At 34.6% G+C, this 18,196-nt stretch overlaps 1 protein-coding gene across 1 annotated transcript in view; it reads left to right on the top strand.

The window, feature by feature from the left end:
- Positions 1-18,196, top strand: part of PPIP5K2 (diphosphoinositol pentakisphosphate kinase 2) — a 77,562-nt gene that overhangs the window by 6,721 nt on the left and 52,645 nt on the right. Inside the window, exons 2-10 of the mRNA XM_020890593.2 lie at positions 860-1,245; positions 3,773-3,968; positions 6,603-6,693; positions 7,747-7,832; positions 8,934-9,088; positions 10,264-10,365; positions 13,730-13,891; positions 15,285-15,406; positions 17,046-17,147. Coding sequence (XP_020746252.1) covers positions 1,114-1,245; positions 3,773-3,968; positions 6,603-6,693; positions 7,747-7,832; positions 8,934-9,088; positions 10,264-10,365; positions 13,730-13,891; positions 15,285-15,406; positions 17,046-17,147 — 1,148 coding nt within the window. The 5' untranslated portion in view covers positions 860-1,113. The remainder of the gene's footprint in view (positions 1-859; positions 1,246-3,772; positions 3,969-6,602; positions 6,694-7,746; positions 7,833-8,933; positions 9,089-10,263; positions 10,366-13,729; positions 13,892-15,284; positions 15,407-17,045; positions 17,148-18,196) is intronic.

The raw sequence follows: 18,196 nt of genomic DNA on the forward strand, positions 1-18,196 counted from the left end.
CCTGGGAAATCCCATGGATAGAGGAATCTGGTGGACTACAGTCAATGGGATTGCAGAAGAGTTGGACATGACTTAGTGATTAACCAACAATTATGTAAGTTCAGTGCAGTTCAGTTCAGTCGCTCAGTTATGTCCGACTCTTTGTGACTCCATGAGCTGCAGCACGCCAGGCCTCCCTGTCCATCACCAACTCCCGGAGTCCACCCAATATACAATACAGTGATTCACAATTTTTAAAGGTTATACTTCATTTATAGTTATTACACAGTTTTGCAAAAGAGTTTTTGACGCTAAAAGTTTACGAGCTGCTTTTATAATGAAATCTTGTTTTCGTTCTAATATTGTTTCGTTGATTTATATGTGAGACCAAAATGCAGAATGATTATGGTCCCCAAAAAAACCTGTTTGCAAATTGAACTTTTACAAATCGAAGCCTTTTAGACATTGATTTAATGTAATTTTAGATTGTTGTATAGTTGTCAGTCGCTTTTAAGCCTGCATTATATTTCATCTATTCTTTTCCATGCTCTTCAGATATTACTAAACTGTGTCCAGAGAGACTTGTCTTTTTATGATTTTGTTATAATTTGAGTAATTTTCTCTTAATTCATTAGACATTTTTAGACTTAAGGAATTTAGTGTAGTCTTTTTTTTTAATCTTGTTATTTTGTATCATCTTTGTCAGATGTTCAAGATGCATATTGAAAATGAGAGTATAAATTTCTTAAGTTTATGAGAGAAGATGTCTTTTCATTTGTAAATCAAGTTATTGGTAATGATTTTACAAATGTCGGAGTTATTTTTACTTGAATGTTTTTGAAGTACAGTCTCCAAAATTACTTTTTTCATTGCCTTTTAGGTAAAAGGATTGCCACATCAACTCACCGAAGAAGTAACCTCACTATCTTTGTCTTTTAAACTGCATCAACAATGAAGTAATGATATCTGAGAACACATGAACACTTGCCAACTAACTGTCACCACACGTTCAAGTGATTGTATAAGCAGAAACAAGCTGCAACAGACCATGTGTCAGTTAGTATAGAGAGAATGCTTTTTTCAGGTACTATTTATGTAGAAACAGTTTTAGCATAGCACGTTTCAATTATATTTATGTCAAATGAAATAAAAATGAGTGAAGCCCCCAGATTCTTTGTTGGACCTGAAGATACAGAAATAAATGCTGGAAATTATCGACACTTCTTCCACCATGCAGATGAAGATGAGGAGGAGGAAGATGAGTCTGTAAGTGTTTGCTTGAAGACCAGTAAGATTTTTACTGATCACTGTGAAGGGGAATTGATACCATCTTAAACAAGGGAAGACTTTTTTTTTTCCCACATTGAATTTTGTTGGAAATTTTTAAACTGAAAAGACGTACTGTGTTTCATTAATAACACTGTTGACTCTGTAGTGCTTCAAGAAGACGATTAAGGTCACATTTCTAAGTTGTTTCAAATGACTATTTTAGTGTCATTCAGTGATATGCCTAGCATAACACAGGGCTGGGGAGAAAAGGTGACAAGGAGAGGGACTAATTAGGGCCATAAATCAAAAGAGTTCCTTGTATGATGAGCAATAAAAAGTTTGTGTATATGTATAAACCATACCAAATCTTTAATACACATTTATTATGTTTATTTTGCTATGGTTAGCTCAACATTTTTATTGCTCATCATTTTTGTCCCTTTACACATACAGAACTGATTTAAAATACAAACTTAAAATATGTTTTTCTTATATTCCCAATTGAAAAGATAATTTCATTTTAAAACAAAAACGTGTTATCCTTGATTTAAGTAGTAAAAATGTACTAAAAATAGTTATTAGATGACTTCAAATTTTGTCATAGTTATTTAATAACAGCTTTCATGGTGCAGTAACATATTTGAAATGCAAAATCAGGCTGTCACCCTTTTAAAATCTATCCCACCCCACATCTCACCCCTCGGGAAAACACAGTGATTTTCAAACTTCATATCAGCTAAAACTTCTTCATCTCAAGTGTCATGTAAAAAAGTCTAGTCTCTAAAAAGTAAAAGCAGAGCTTCTCTGACTGACTTAGACAGGAAAGTACCATTGGTTTTGCCTCTGCTACTCTTAGCTCTTTGTTAGGGTTCTTCTGGGCACATTGAGAATAGCACTGATACATCCCGTCCAGTCTTCTTCCATAGAAGGACTTTTGTTTCTCCTGTGTCTAGAACTGCACTTGTCTTTCTGCTCTTCCACCTTCCATGTTGCAGCAGTACCAGGTTGTGTCCCACATGCTCCATCTGTCCTGTGCCTCTTTGCTAGTGTAAGTGCCCCTTGACCTCTATGAAATGTCCCTCCTTGGATACCTTGTGAATGATTTGTTATTCTTCAAAACCTCAGATTTGGTGTTGTTTCCCCTCTCCTTGGCTCTTTTCCCGTGAGGAACTTGAATGTTTTTGCATCAGTAGTACTTCCATACTTTGACGTCTGTACTTCTGTTATCATTATGAACTGTATTACTGTGTTCCCTGTCAGAGTGCTTGAAGACAGGTAGTTTCTATATATGTAACTCTTCAGTGTTTAGCATAGTTCTTGGAATACTGGTATTAATTAAATAGAGTTCACATTGGTGGTGCATAGTTGTTACTTCTGAGGAACTTGATTTGGTTCATTTGACCAATAGGTTGAGGAAATGATATGTTGTAGATTGTTTTTAAGGTATCAAAGATGTTAGGCTGAGTACTCTTGTTGTCTGGGGAGGTCTACACTAGGAACATCATAATGAGTTGTGTCAAGGCTTTTGATCAGGAAAGAATTGAAGAACATAAAACTGAATGATTGGAGAGTGAAAGCAGATCCTAGGGAGGTTAGAATTTACAATCTTTGGTAACATCAAATCCAGTACCAATTTTGAACTCTCAATTTCATATGAGTGAGAAGAGGCAATAAAGAAACAATGCTAAGCATGAAGAAGAACAATTCAGGTATTATCCAGTGTTACTTTTAGATTTATAATCAGAGAGTCTAGTGAAACACTTTTGAGCCTGGATTATAATGTCATATGAAAAACAGAAAAGAGAACTGAAATGGAAAACTGGATGCTGCTTTATATTTGATAAAGCTCGAAGTATCTGAATGCAAAGACCTTAGGATGAATCTTGAATAATTATAGAACTTCATAAATTGTTTCTATACTCTGCATTTTAAATTTCAGGCTGAATCATGGTGTTTGAGCTGTAGCAAGGGTGCCAGAGTTGGGCAACACTGTAAACTAGAAGTGTTGAGTGTGAAGATTGGGGTGTCAAGAGCATAGACACCTCTGTTTAGCACTGTGGCTTTCTCTAAAATTTCCTTGTAAGCTTTCATTGGTGATCAAAATACATTCAAACTTGATCTACAGAAGTAGTTTAACTCTGCATAGCTTTGTAGTGAGAACGTCTTATTTTAGGGAAGAGAGTTCTTTATCTATCTCCCATTGTCCTTTTTATTTTAGGCCTTATTTGCTCTTTTTTGGTGTGAAGAAGGCAAATAAATGCCTGAGCCAGTTAAAGAAATATTTAAGTTTGAAAGCTGAATGAAAATTGTAGTGGTGTTCTGAAACTCAAAAAAATTCTTTCTAGACCTTTGTATAAACCTATTTTTTGTAACAACAGTATAATCTTGAAAAATGTCCGTGTGGTTAATTTGTCACGTCTGTTGATTCATTGCATGCTTTATCTACTGCTGAGAGAGATTTAAGATAGCTGTACTTTGGAGATGTTATCAAGTCAACCTTATTTTTGTTTTCTTTTTGTTTCAGCCTCCGGAAAGGCAGATTGTGGTTGGAATATGTTCCATGGCAAAGAAATCCAAATCCAAACCAATGAAGGAAATTCTCGAACGGATCTCCTTATTTAAATATATCACAGTAGTAGTATTTGAAGAGGATGTTATTTTGAATGAACCAGTGGAAAACTGGCCTTTGTGTGATTGTCTTATTTCTTTTCATTCTAAAGGTATTTAAAAAACAGGGAGGGAAACCTCTTCATTTTCTCTGACTATAAAGCTAGTAGATAAAATAGAAAAATAAAATTAAACTCGCCTAGTCTCACAGATAAGTGATGTTAACATTTTGATATATTTTCAGTCTTTTTTCTGTGTTTATTTTTTAAAAACACATTTAATGTTATAGTGTATATATGATTTTATATTTAATTTTTAACCTAATTATATCAAGCAGTTTTCTCCTTTTAACTCATTTGTCAAAAAACCTAGTTTTCAATGGTATGATCATGTATCATCCTGCAGATATAATATATCATGCTTAACTAATATCCTAAAAATAAGATGGTTTCCAGTTTTTACTATTAAAAATAGGGCTGTGATGAACTTTTGAATGTATATCTTTGTTTGCAACTCAAGTTTCTTGGGATAAATTATTGATTTTTGAGTATTATAAACCAATATGTTTTGCCATACAGAAAACGATCTATCATTCCTCCTATACTTATTCATACTTTATTTCTTAACAACATAATATTTGAATTTTTATTTTGTTTGCTGTTTTTTATAAATCACACTGAAATATCAATTAAGCTTAAGTATTACTTCATACTTTGGGCTTCCCTGGTGGTTCTGATGGTAAAGAATCCACCTGCAATGCCAGAGACCCGGGTTTGATCTCTGGGTTGGGAAGAAACCCTGGAGAAGGGAATGGCGACCCACTTTAGTACTCTGGCCTGGAGAATCCCATGGACAGAGGAGCCTGGTGGGCTACAGTCCATGGGGTTGCAGAGTCAGACAGAGTGTACTAATCAAAAGTTATTAAGTGTATATCTGAAAATTTATAACCGAAGAATCTGAATTTTCACTTAGAACTCCAAAATACATGTACTCAGTTATATAATAAATGTGTTCACAGTAAATCATTTTTGTTAGCAAACTGTGTGGCCTCCAGCTGTGTTAAAGTTTCACTGTAGTTAGGTATTTAAAAAGCATCACCTTTAACAATAAGGGGATGCAGCAGGTCAAAACTGTATTCCCATAGACGAGATATGTATATTGATTTTCATCATTTCATGGAGAAGACAAAGCCCTGGTCTTTTTTACAGTTTGAAGATACTCATTTCAGAGAATCTTAAAAGTGCTTAACCAGGAGGGTAAGGTGTTCTTCCCTTACCATCACATGGTTCTTCATATTTATTAAGTAAAAGTTAGTTATTTACTTATAAAATCTAGCTACTACCTAAGGTCATATCCCATATGCTGTCTCTTTAACAGCAGCCAAAGCAGGATAATGACTATATAGGGGTTTCTTATTTCCTGAATTCTGTTGGAAGGCTTAAACCATAGACATTGTGATATCTTTACAGTAAGTGATGAATCCTTAGTCATAAAACTGGAAGGGTCTGTGATTTATGGCCAGGTGATTCTTGGTATAGAGTATTTAAATGTTAATTTAGAAATAAATCTTTTTTAACCAATAGCTTTTTTTTTTTTAGCTTCAAGTTTAACACTTCCTCTCTTAACTATTCTGATAATGCTACAAAATAGTGTCTTCACAGATACACTGTTGCATACTGTAGTTAAATACTATGTATGCCTGCTGACTGTTACCCTTTTCCTTAGATAAGAAATGTATTAAAATAGTTACTTAGGGAATAATAAGTTAACATTTATTGAATATTTATTATGCCAGATACTGTAATAAATGTTTCATTTGGACTATTTTATTTGATTTCTCAAAAACCTTTCTAGGTAAGACTGTTAAAATATTCCTTTACAGCTGGGAATCAGAGACTTAGAGGTATGAAATAAACTTGCCCAAGGTCACACAGCTGATGAAAGATAGAGTTAGGATTTGAACCCTAGTTTATGCTGTTAACTTCTCTTGTATCCTGCCATTCTTAATCATACATGTTGATGGATAAAATTGGAGTCTTTTAGTGTCAATACAGAAAGTGAAATATAACCATTAAAATAATTTAGATTTTTTAAAAAATCTCTTATTATATCTGCCTTTTGATTTGTTTTTCATTGTAATTAGTAGTTTTACCAGAGTCTAGAAATTTTAAGAACTTAATTTCTGGTGTGTTAACATTGGCCTAATATCAATAGCAGCAAGCATGTTCTACTCATATATTTTATATTTAGAGCATGTCTGTTGAATATAAATTAATTTTTTCTTTTGCTGTTTTTAAAGATGCCTCAGTTCTGTGAATTATCAGCTAATTTGTGTGTGTAGCATCAAAATATCTTTAGTGAGGAGTCACATAAACCTTTTTAAAAAGAACACCAGATGATTGTAATACAATTGTGTTATTTATGTGTAGATTTCTGTTTGTATATGAGGTAGTCTTACCTTCTATCAGCTGACTTGGAAGCATCAACTAAACATATCAGTACTCTAAATGGAGTTATATAACCACTGGCTTGCTGTGCCTTACCAACAAATTAAGAAAAAATAAGATTTATTTAATAGTACAAGATAATCAAGTTTTTTGTATTTATTATTTTCTCTTATAAAAAACAGCTATATGCATAATGAACTTAGTCTTTTATGGGATGTGGCATAAATTAAAGTTGATTAAGTTAGAGATGTCGACTTGTCTTGAGATTGTACAGAATATGTTAATAATATGTATTCTTAGGATTTCCACTGGACAAAGCAGTTGCCTATGCCAAACTCAGGAATCCATTTGTAATCAATGACTTGAATATGCAGTATCTCATACAAGACAGGTGAGTGGTTAAGTTGGCTGCAGTAAGGGAGGAAAATCAACATTTATTTAGTATCTACCTAAGCTGGCATAGTTCCAATGCTTTTATAAATATATATATGTATAAATTTGTGGTATCCTGGAAATAATACTTAGTAATGAATGCTTGTATCCAGTTTTATAGATGAAGAAATTATGATAAAGGGGAACCATTTTGAGAAATATGTTACTATATATCTTAGCAATTCATTTAACAGATCAAAAACATAGATATTTAAGAGAAATTGTAAAATACAAATGCATATATTGCATTTATTTGATGCTATTAATGGCTACCCTTATAATTTCACTAGCATAATATTTTATTCTGTGTTAGCATTACAGTAAGAGATTATATCTAAGAAAATGCTATATAAAATGTAAGGTCTTATAGTTTTTTATTTTTCTATTTGCTTTTTTTCTTTCTTATTACTGTTATTAATATCTATCTATTGATAGATGTTTGTATATTACAAATGTGAATATATGTGGGAGTGCATATATATGTGTGTCTGTGTCTGCATTCATTTTGAGAAATTTAGAAAATAAATGAAGAAAGACATTTAATTTAACCCTGCCACTATATCTATCATATTTTTTCATATAGAAAGCAATACATATATGCACTCACATTTAACAGAATTAGGATCAGTAGTCTCTTTAAAGACCATACACCTTTTTCCATGTCATTAAATATTCTTTGAATATAAGATTTTTAATACTTTAGGTGATATTTTGTCACTGTGATATAGCAACTTTAATTAGCCATTTCTTTTTTATACATTTATATTCCCAGTTTTAAAAAATTAGTATTTTAATATGCCACAGAAAGTTTTGTGCATACACTTCTAATATTACTGAATATTTCCTTAGAATATATTTCTTCAGTATTTTAAATGACATTTGTTTACTTACAAATAAAGACTATATACATGACTTTTTTAGTGGTAGAAAAGTAGTAATATACTTTATGAATAGTACATACTTATCATGAAACATTAGCAAAATAATAAGGGTATTCTCTTTTTTTCTTCAGGAGAGAAGTGTATAGTATTCTTCAAGCTGAAGGTATTTTGCTTCCTCGTTATGCAATTTTGAACCGTGACCCAAATAATCCCAAAGGTAAGAGTAAGAGATTTTAAACAAGCTGTTTTAAAGGTCTCTTAACAAAGACTTCTGAGCCACTCTCCTCCATAATTAAATAGAATTTAAACAGCTTATGCATTCTATTCAATTTTTTAAAAATGATCCAGATAGGCAAATTTCAATTAAAATGGGACATTATGAGCCAGAAGGCTAACTATAACCAGGAGGTGTATATCATATATTTATTGGGTCCGTGTTTGGCATATCTGAGAATCATAAGGGAGAATTTTTACATACTTAATAAATTTGTATTGATTGGGGTAAGCGAGTCTATAACAGTTGAATTAAGTGTTAGAAACTTCATGCTAGTATGGCACAACTAAACTGATGAGTAAGAATTTTGAAATATTAATATTTTAAAGCTCCTTTTGCTTCGTTTTCCTGCTTATTTACAGCATAGCATGTAAGTTACACATAGTGTAAAAGGGCAAGATAAATGCTTATTTGTTTTAATATTGAATATTTTGATAACAGTATTTTGGGAAGTTTTAATGACCATATTGTACATTAGAGCAACTTTGATTAAAACCTAGATACCAGCATTATAGCAGGTCCATTAGATTTTTGAAGAATATAGTTCCTTATGTCATCATAGATAATAAATGCTGGCATATGTTTGCATAAGTATTTTTAATTAAAATCAAATCAAGGACTTTCCTGGTAGTCCATTGGTAAATAATCCCCCTGCCAATGCAGGAGACAAGGGCTTGATCCCCGGTTCAAGAAGGCTCCATGTGCCACAGAGCAACTAAGCCTGTGTGCCGCAACTCCTGAGCCCAGAACTGCAGCTGCTAAAGCACGCACACCCAGAGCCGGTGCTCTGCCACAGGAGAAGCCACTGCAGGGAGAAGCCTGTGCATCGCAACTGAGAGGAGGCCCTGCTGGCTGCAGTTAGAGAAAGCCCGTGTGCGGCACGGAAGACCAGCGCAACCACAAAAAAAAACGCTACGTCATCCACAGTTAGGTTTCTTTGTAACCTCTGTTCTAGTGAAAAAGTCCTCAATAATAATAGTACTGTGGTTATATCTAGGTACTAAGCAGTATGTAACTTTTCTTGATATTATGTTTGATTTGTAGAATGCAATCTGATTGAAGGCGAAGATCATGTAGAAGTAAATGGGGAAGTTTTCCAAAAGCCTTTTGTAGAAAAGCCAGTCAGTGCAGAAGATCACAATGTTTACATTTATTATCCAACCTCTGCTGGTGGTGGAAGTCAAAGACTTTTTCGAAAGGTAAACCTTTGTTAGCCTAGTGACTACTGTTCTTTATACATTGTTGCATAAACTTTACTAAAAGTAATCAAGTATTTAGTAAAACTATGTTTAAGAATCTATCATTGAGAGATAAATTCATAAACTTGATGTCATCATTTGTTAAAGGAAAAAAGGCATCATTTTTGTTATTAAATTTACGTACAAAATACCAAGAAAGTTATTTGATTTTCTTTCTACCTTCCATTTATGAATCTGTCATGTGAGAATTTCAGGTAAAGATCAGCATTTTTTTAGAAAAATGGCCTACAAATGAATAGTTCCTAGAAAAAATAATACCAATGATCTTTTAAAAGTATGCTCAAAATTGCACCCATAATAAAAAAAAAAGTAAATCAAGTCTAAAAGATAATGACATTAAGTTACTTTTTGAATCAGCAAGATCAAAAAAATTGAGGTAGTTGGAAAACGAGCATAAGCCCAGATGTTGTTATCGCAGTATTTCTTCTAAAATATAACTTAGCAGTATGTCAGTATTAAAAGTGCACGTGTAAGCAATCGTGGAAATGCAAAGCAAGAACACACTGAGTACTTGTTCTATGTCCATTAGGATGGCAAATATTAGGTCTGACAATACTGAGATAATTGTAGATCAGTGGGAATACCTACACATTGCTGCAGAGACTCTAATTAAAAATGGTTTTTAAAAGATTTTGGCATTATTTTGTAAGTTGAATGTGAGCATATTCTGTCACTAGTGGTTTCACTTTGAGTATATGCCACAGAATACTCCTGCACATACTTGTCCCAGGAATATTTAAAAGAAAGTTCGAAGCAACATTTCCTTACTAGCTAAATCTTAGACAACAGCCTGCCTAGATATTTATTATAGGCAAGTGAATGAATTACTGAATATTATACTGAGGAAAATTCTGTAGTAGTGACAAAGCAGAGTTACCTGCAGCAATATGGTTGAATCTTAGAAACACTGTTCTGAGTGTTCATTGTATTTTTATGCTGTTTAAGTTATAGCAGGAAATAATATAGTGTCAACTACATAACATGTTGTTAAATATTTGTAGACTAAAAAAAATTTTTGGAATATCAATGATAGAAATAAATGGTAAAAGAGAAGATTTTTATAAAAAGTGGAAAATAATTTGGTTTTTACATTGATAGACTTCTTTTATTTTCAGATTGGCAGTAGAAGTAGTGTTTACTCCCCAGAAAGCAATGTACGAAAAACAGGCTCCTATATATATGAAGAGTTTATGCCTACAGATGGTACTGATGTTAAGGTAGGATTGATTAAAGTATATTTTAAGTTTGTATTTTGAGTTTACCAGTGATACCAGAAAAAGAGTTTACAATAGCTGCTGCTGTTGTTGTTATATAGTTGCTAAGTCATGTCAGGCTATTTTGCAACTCCATGGACTGTAGCCTGCCAGGCACTTCTGTCAGTGGGATTTTCCAGGCAAGAGTACTGGAGTGGGTTGCCATTTCCTTCTCCAGGGGATATTCTTGACCCAGGGATTGAACACAGGTCTCCTGCATGGCAGGCAGACACTTTACTGATGAGCCATCTGGGAAGTCCCTTTAATTAGCTATCTCTGCCCTCTATTTTGGCTCTCTTTCTTTATAACTAGGTATTCTTACTCTTTACATTATGAATGTCTTTGGCAATCTAAGCCTATGGATCCTTTTTATAGAATAATATTCTTCAGTGCTTAAAATAAACCACACAGGATTACAGTGGAGACAAGTTCTACTGAAATAAAGTTAACCAAAATATTTAAAAATCAATCCAAAATATAGTGGGTTAGAGTCTAATCACCACCACAGTTTCTAAGCATCAGTCGGTGTAAAAAATGTTTAGAGAGCTTTGACAACTATAATGTGACTACAAAAAAATAGGTGTGATTTCTGTTGGTGACAATTAAGGTCTTAATTGCTTTACCTTTAGCCACTCTGTCTAACTTGTTCAGTCTCTAAGTTGTGTCCAACTCTTAGCGACACTATGGACTGCAGCACACCAGGCTCCTCTGTCCTTTACTATTTCCTGGAATTTGCTCAAATTCATGTCCATTGAGTTGGTGATACTACGTAACCATCTCATATTCTGCTGCTCCCTTCTACATTTGCCTTCAGTCTTTCCCAGCATCAGGGTGTTTTCTAATGAGTCAGTTCTTTGCAGTAGGTGGCCGAAGTATTGCTGTTTCAGCTTCAGCATCAGTCCTCAAATGAATATGCAGGACTGATTTCATTTAGGAAGGACTGGTTTGATCTCCTTGCTGTCCAAGGGACTCTCAATTCTTCAGCATGCAGCCTTCTTTATATCCAACTCTCACATCCATACATGGCTCCTGGAAAAACCATAGTTTTGACTACATGGACCCTTGTCGGCAAATTGATGTCTCTGCTCTTTAATACGCTGTCTAGGTTTGTCGTAGCTTTCTTTGCAAGGAGCAAGCATCTTTAATTTCATGGCTGCTGTCACAGTCCACAGTGATTCTGGAGCCCAAGAAAATAAAGTCTCTCACTGTTTCCACATTTTTCCCCTTCTATTTGCCATGAAGTGATGGAATTGGATGCCATGATCTTAGTTTTTTGAATGTTAAGTTTTCAACCAGCTGTTTCACTTTTCCTCTTTCACTTTTATGAAGAGTCTCTTTAGTTCTGCTTCACTTTCTCCTGTTCAGTTCAGTTCAGTTGCTCAGTCGTGTCTGACTCTCTGCGACCCCATGAATCACAGCACGCCAGGCCTCCCTTTCCATCACCAACTCCCGGAGTTTACTCAAACTCATGTCCATTGAGTTGGTGATGCCAGCCAGCCATCTCGTCCTCTGTCGTCCCCTTCTCCTCCTGCCCCCAATCCCTCCCAGCATCAGGGTCTTTTCCAGTGAGTCAACTCTTCTGTTAGAGTGGTGTTATCTGCATATCTAAGGTTGTTGAAATTTCTCTCAGCAATCTTGATTCCAGCTTGTGATTCATCCAGCCCAGAATTCTGAATGATGTACCCTGCATATAAGTTAAATAAGCAGGGTGACAATATTTTTGAGTGTTACCTTGCTAGCACATGGCCTTCCCTGATAGCTTAGTTGGTAAAGAATACGCCTGCAATGAATGAGACCCCAGTTCAATTCCTGGGTCAGGAAGATCCGCTGGAGAAGGGATAGGCTACCCACTCCAGTTTTCTTTGGCTTCCCTTGTGTCTCAGCTGGTAAAGAGTCCACCTATAATGTGGGAAACCTGGGTTCGTTCCCTGGGTTAGGAAGATCCCCTGGAGAAGGGAAAAGCTACCCACTCCAGTATTCTGGCCTGAAGAATTCCATGGACTGAATAGTCCCTGGGGTCTCAAAGAGTCAGACACGACCGAGCAACTTTCACTTTCACTTTGCTTGCATGTGAAATGAGTGCGGTTGTGTGGGTAGTTCAGACATTCTTTGGCATTGCACTTCTTTGGGATTAGAATGAAAACTGACCTGTTTTCAGTCCTGTGGCCACTGCTGAGTTTTCCACATTTGCTGACATATTGAGTATAGTACTTTAACAGCATCATATTTTAGGATTTAAAATAGCTCTGCTGGAATTCCATAACCTCCACTAGCTTTGTTCATAATAATGTTTCCTAAGGCCCACTTGACTTCATACTGCAGGATGTCTGGCTTTAGGTGAGTGACCCCACCATCATGGTTATCCAGGTCATTAAGACCTTTTTTGTACTGTTGTTCTATGTATTCTTGCCTCTTCTTAATCTCTTCTTCTGTTAGGTTCTTAGGCTTTCTGTCCTTTCATGTTTACATCCTTGCATGAAATGTTCCCTTGATATCTCCAGTAGTATTTGAGAGACCTCCAGTCTTTCCCATTCTGTTGTTTCCCTCTGTTTCTTTGCATTGTTCATTTAAGAAGGCCTTCTTATCTTTCCTTGGTATTCTATGGAACTCTGCATTTAGTTGAGTGTATCTTTCCCTTTTTCCTTGCCTTTTGCTTCTCTGAGTCTAATAGAGAGTTCTTTCCTAGATGTAAACTGAATCATGAGCCTCCTCTTAAAAATTCTCTTGTGGATCCTCATTGACCACAAGGTAATTAATCAGATTTTTAAGGCTGGCATACGAGATACTTCATGGCCTGCCCTCTGTACTACAAACCTTATTTCATACAGTAGAAACCATAGCAAATAACAAACTCTCACCTGAATATGTCATGCTGTTTCATTCCTCTGCCCTTTGCATTTATTAGCGTTGCTTAGAGTGCCTTTCCCTCTCTTGTCTGCTTTTGAATTCTTGCTGCCCTTATAAATCTTCCTTCCATGCTTAGATCTTTATTTTGGCAGTTACTTTCTTCTATAATTTTTTAGTTATTTATACCTCTCTTTTGTTAAACAGTTCGAGAAGGATGACAGCATTATGCATTCTAGTAGTCCCTTATAATGTTCAGCATAATTATTTTTTAGAGAGAACAGATCCTCATTTGACCAGTTTTGCTGTATAATTACTTATAACCTCTTCCAATGTTGAAAATTTTCACACGTAAAATAGAAAGATGTGTCAAAAAATACCACCTGGAAACAGAGGTATTTTTTATTTGAATTTGTTGCCTGCTGTTATATATTCACATATATATCTTTTTAAAATAATATATATATTTTGACATTTCTGAAAGGTTTATACAGTGGGTCCAGACTATGCCCATGCTGAAGCTCGAAAATCTCCTGCACTTGATGGCAAGGTGGAACGAGATAGTGAAGGAAAAGAAGTAAGATACCCTGTTATTCTCAATGCTCGAGAGAAACTAATTGCTTGGAAAGTCTGCCTTGCTTTTAAGGTAAGATGTTATGCAGGTCATGTAGACTCTTGCAAAAATTTGAATTTTCTTTTTTGAGTGAAAGAGATGTTGTTTGGGCTTATAATAGGAAAGATAAGTACAGAAAATAAAATAGTATATCTGAATAGTCTTTTTTGAACTTTACGAAGGATTCTTGTAGTGCCATTAATAAGAATATATAATAAATGAAGTCCTTTCCTTCTTATTCTTTCTTCATTATATAGAAGAATACTGACAGTTTATTCCGAAACTACAATTATAGAAGAAAACAACTGAAATGGTAGAGTTATAGGAGTATTTTTTTAATATACTCCTGTAACAAAACTGGTTATAAGTATTTACTCATAGAATTGATATATGATTTTAAAAAAAAAAGAATTCTTCTAGCCTTCACAGTTGATCATTTGGCCTGTTAAATATAGTAAAATATGTTCATGAAAACTACTAATACACTTTTTATTTTATTATTTTTTTCTAATACACTTGAAAACTTTTTACTTAGATATTTGACTTGTTCTCTCAATCTGTATTATTAGAGTTTGATATCCTGTGCAGTAAAGATTAAAACAGAAGTAGTACAACTTACATCTCATAGAGGATAAACTTTACCTTGTAGAAGCGTTGTCTTGGGTATATAACTTAAAACTAGTATATATTGCTAGTTAGTAATAATAAATTTTTTGTGTCTTAATGATTTGAAGTCTCTCATGGAAGGAATCTTAACCTGAAGTATGTTTTAATAGCTTTATATTAATTGGTTTTTATATGAACTGTTCTAAATTTGTAATGCCAGGATTCCAAAAGCCATAACGTAAAATCATATTATACTAATACATGATGGTTTGAACATAAAACCTAGAAGATCGGAAAATTCCTAGAGCCTAAGCAGGAAATTTATACTTTTCTAACTGTTATCTCCCAAATAAAGTAAATTTGTTTCAGGAGCTCACAAGTGTGTAGTTGTCAGAGTTTAAAAGATTCATGAGAATAATTGGACATTTCTTCTGGGCTGTGTCTTCAAAGCTTTCTCCTCTTTTTTTTTCTTTTTGGATTTTTTTTTTTTAATAGAATTTCTGCTAGCATAAAATTTATCAAAGCCTTTAAAATTTTTTACTTTTGTTTTTTAATTAAACACTAATTGAAAACCTTCTTGCGTTCTTGGCCTCTCTAGTCTCTTAAGCATTATTGTTCTACATTTACTTCATAGGAAGAATTTAAATAATCATGTGACATGTGCTATATATTTTAGAGTATTCAAGTTACAAATAAGTAGCTTCCTTGTTTTTTACTTACTCTGAAGTAAAGGGCACTTATAAAATTTGTATTCTAATAAGACTGGAAAACTCAGTCTTAATTAAATGGAATTTTAAAGTGTATAATTTATTTTAAATAGCAAACAGTTTGTGGCTTTGATTTGCTACGGGCCAATGGACAGTCCTATGTCTGTGATGTCAATGGCTTCAGTTTTGTGAAAAATTCCATGAAGTATTATGATGATTGTGCAAAAATACTTGGGTAAGATTTTTTTCTTTATATTTCTTCCTCTTTACTTTTGTTATAGTTAGTGCATACAGAAACCAAATAATTGTAAACATCAAGTGATCAGGGCTTTATAAGCACTCTAGAGTAAAAACTCAGTGTTCGTAAAATGACATCCCCAATTCCTGAATTACACTTTGGGTTATGTAAGACAATTTATGAACAGTGTAAACTTTTAAAGGTATTTAACCTATAGATTTAGAAGTGCTATATAGCAATGATTTACACAGTGATGGCTGATCATTCATCAAAATGGCTGATTTATTAGATTACCTTGTTTCTCAAGTTTTTGTGAGGTAATTATAGTATTTAATGGTACAGAATTAACATTTGTGAAATAAGTAACAAGAATAAAATAGAAATAATTGGAATTTAGAAATCTTGATTTGACTTTCTACAAGCATATGTTACTCAAAATAATCTCATGAGATTATCAAATGAACATAAAAGAAATTATTGCATACAGAAATGCCATTTTTGTATTCTTTGACTTATTTTCATACATCTTGATTTAGAAGACTTGAAAGACAACTTGTAACATTATTTGTTTGTGTTATTTCTGGCTGCATGGCTCTTCATTGCTGTGTGCACGCTTTCTTTAGTTAAGGCAAGTGGGGCCCCTCTTCGTGGCTCTGCACAGGGCTCTCACTGGTGAGGCTCTAGGCACACAGGCTCAGTAGTCAGGGCACACAGGCTTAGCTGCGCTGGCAGGGGCAGTCCACCAGACCAGGGGTCAAACCCACTTCAGGGACGTCCTGACAAGGACTGTTTTTAACCACTTCAAAGTGTATACGACAAAATACTTATGTCAAAGCCATAAAAACTTACACTATAAAATATATCTTAATCATTGGAGTCAACAATTATAGTATATTTCAAAGGTTGGTGAACTTACCCTTAAAGTAAAATTTAGGGGGGCTCAGTTAAATTTTAGCATGAATAAATGCTAAATTTAAACAAAACAAAAGATGTCCTGTAATTACGTAAAATTTTGATTGTTAACCTTTTTAGCAAACTGTGATGGAAATTTGTTACAAATGAACAATGGTATTTAAAATAGCTTTATAGGTGATCAATAAAAGCTGGTAAGAAATACTCAGTGTCCACAGAGATAATCTTGGATTTTAGAATCTATGGAAGCTATAGTGACATGAAAGTTGAGAGTCACTCAGTTGGGACCCGTAGACTGGCCTGCCAGGCTCCTCTGTCCATGGAATTCTCCAGGCCAGAATACTGGAGTGGGTAGCTGTTACCTTCTCCAGGGGGTCTTCCCAACCCAGGGATCAAACCCAGGTCTCCTGCATTGAAAGTGAATTCTTTACCATCTGAGCCACCAGGGAATTTACTTGAATCCAATGTGATTTATATTTTTAAAAAATAAATAAGTAAATTCTAAATTCATGATATCCCATTACTGTGTTCTATGTATCAGTTTAGTGCTGCTGATCTAATTTTGCTTGATCAGGACTGATTTTTTCCTTAGTTTACTTTTTATGTACTGCATTCACATAGTTACTAGATAGTTTGATTTTAACTTCTATGATTTTCTTTTGTCATTAACACCCAGGTTTGTCTTAAAATGAACTAGTTTAAGTTTTCTTTTTTTGTCTTTAAGGAATATTGTAATGCGAGAGCTTGCTCCACAATTTCATATCCCCTGGTCAATACCCTTAGAAGCTGAAGATATCCCGATTGTACCAACTACATCTGGAACTATGTAAGTTTGAATATTTTCATTTAGAAATTCCTTGTGTTTCCCTATTGGCCTGTGCTATCACAGTAAAGATTACATATCTGAATAATATTAAATACTTTACTTTGTATATTTTCATATGATTCACTTTCCAAATGGAAAAATAAATTAAATGCTTTTACATAGGCTATTTATTTAAATTATTTATTTTACTTTACAGCATTACATTGGTTTTGCCGTACATTGACTTGAGTCTGCCACAGGTGTACATGTGTTCCCCATCCTGAACCCCCTCCCAACTCCCTCCCCACCCCAGCCCTCTGGGTCATACCAGTGCACCAGGCCCGAGGATTCCATGGGCTATTTAGAATGAAGGAGTTTCCCAGGTGATTCAGTGGTAAAGAATCCTGCCAATGCAAGGAGATGCAGGATCCCTAGAGTCAGATCCCTTCATCAAGAAGATTCCCTGGAGGAGGAAATGGCAACCCACTCCAGTGTTCTTGCCTGGAGAACCCCAGGGACGGGGAGCCTGGTGGGCTGCCGTCTGCGGGGTCGCACAGAGTCAGACACAACTGAAGCGACTTGGCTGCAGCAGCAGCAGCCAGTATTCTTGCCTGGAGAATCCCAGAGACAGAGGAACCTAGTAGGCACCAGCCCATAGAGTCATGAAGAGTTGCGCACGGCCAAGCAGCTGAGCACTCACACATGCATTTAGACTGAAGATCTTTTCTGTTGTTAAAATTCCGAAAAAATTTTGGATAATTATAGAACTGTTGAACTAAGCCATAAGAATAAAGGAGGTGGCAGTGGTTTAAAGGCTCATGGTCAGTGGTTTACAGTTTTCATGCTCTCAGCATGTAAAGGAAAAATACAGTTATATCTTGAAGTAAATTAATTAGACCAGTATTGCCAAAGTGCTTTATAAAATTTCTAGGGAAATTTACTACCTGAAATTCACTTGTTATTCATGTGAGCTTGAGCTTTATGTTAGCATGTTAAAAATTCTGAGGATTCCTGATTGGGGCAGAAGAGAGGACCGAAACACTTAATTTTGTTTTTAAACCAGTATTTCC

Source organism: Odocoileus virginianus, chromosome 3, assembly GCF_023699985.2.
Source record: "Odocoileus virginianus isolate 20LAN1187 ecotype Illinois chromosome 3, Ovbor_1.2, whole genome shotgun sequence".
Taxonomy (NCBI): domain Eukaryota; kingdom Metazoa; phylum Chordata; class Mammalia; order Artiodactyla; family Cervidae; genus Odocoileus; species Odocoileus virginianus.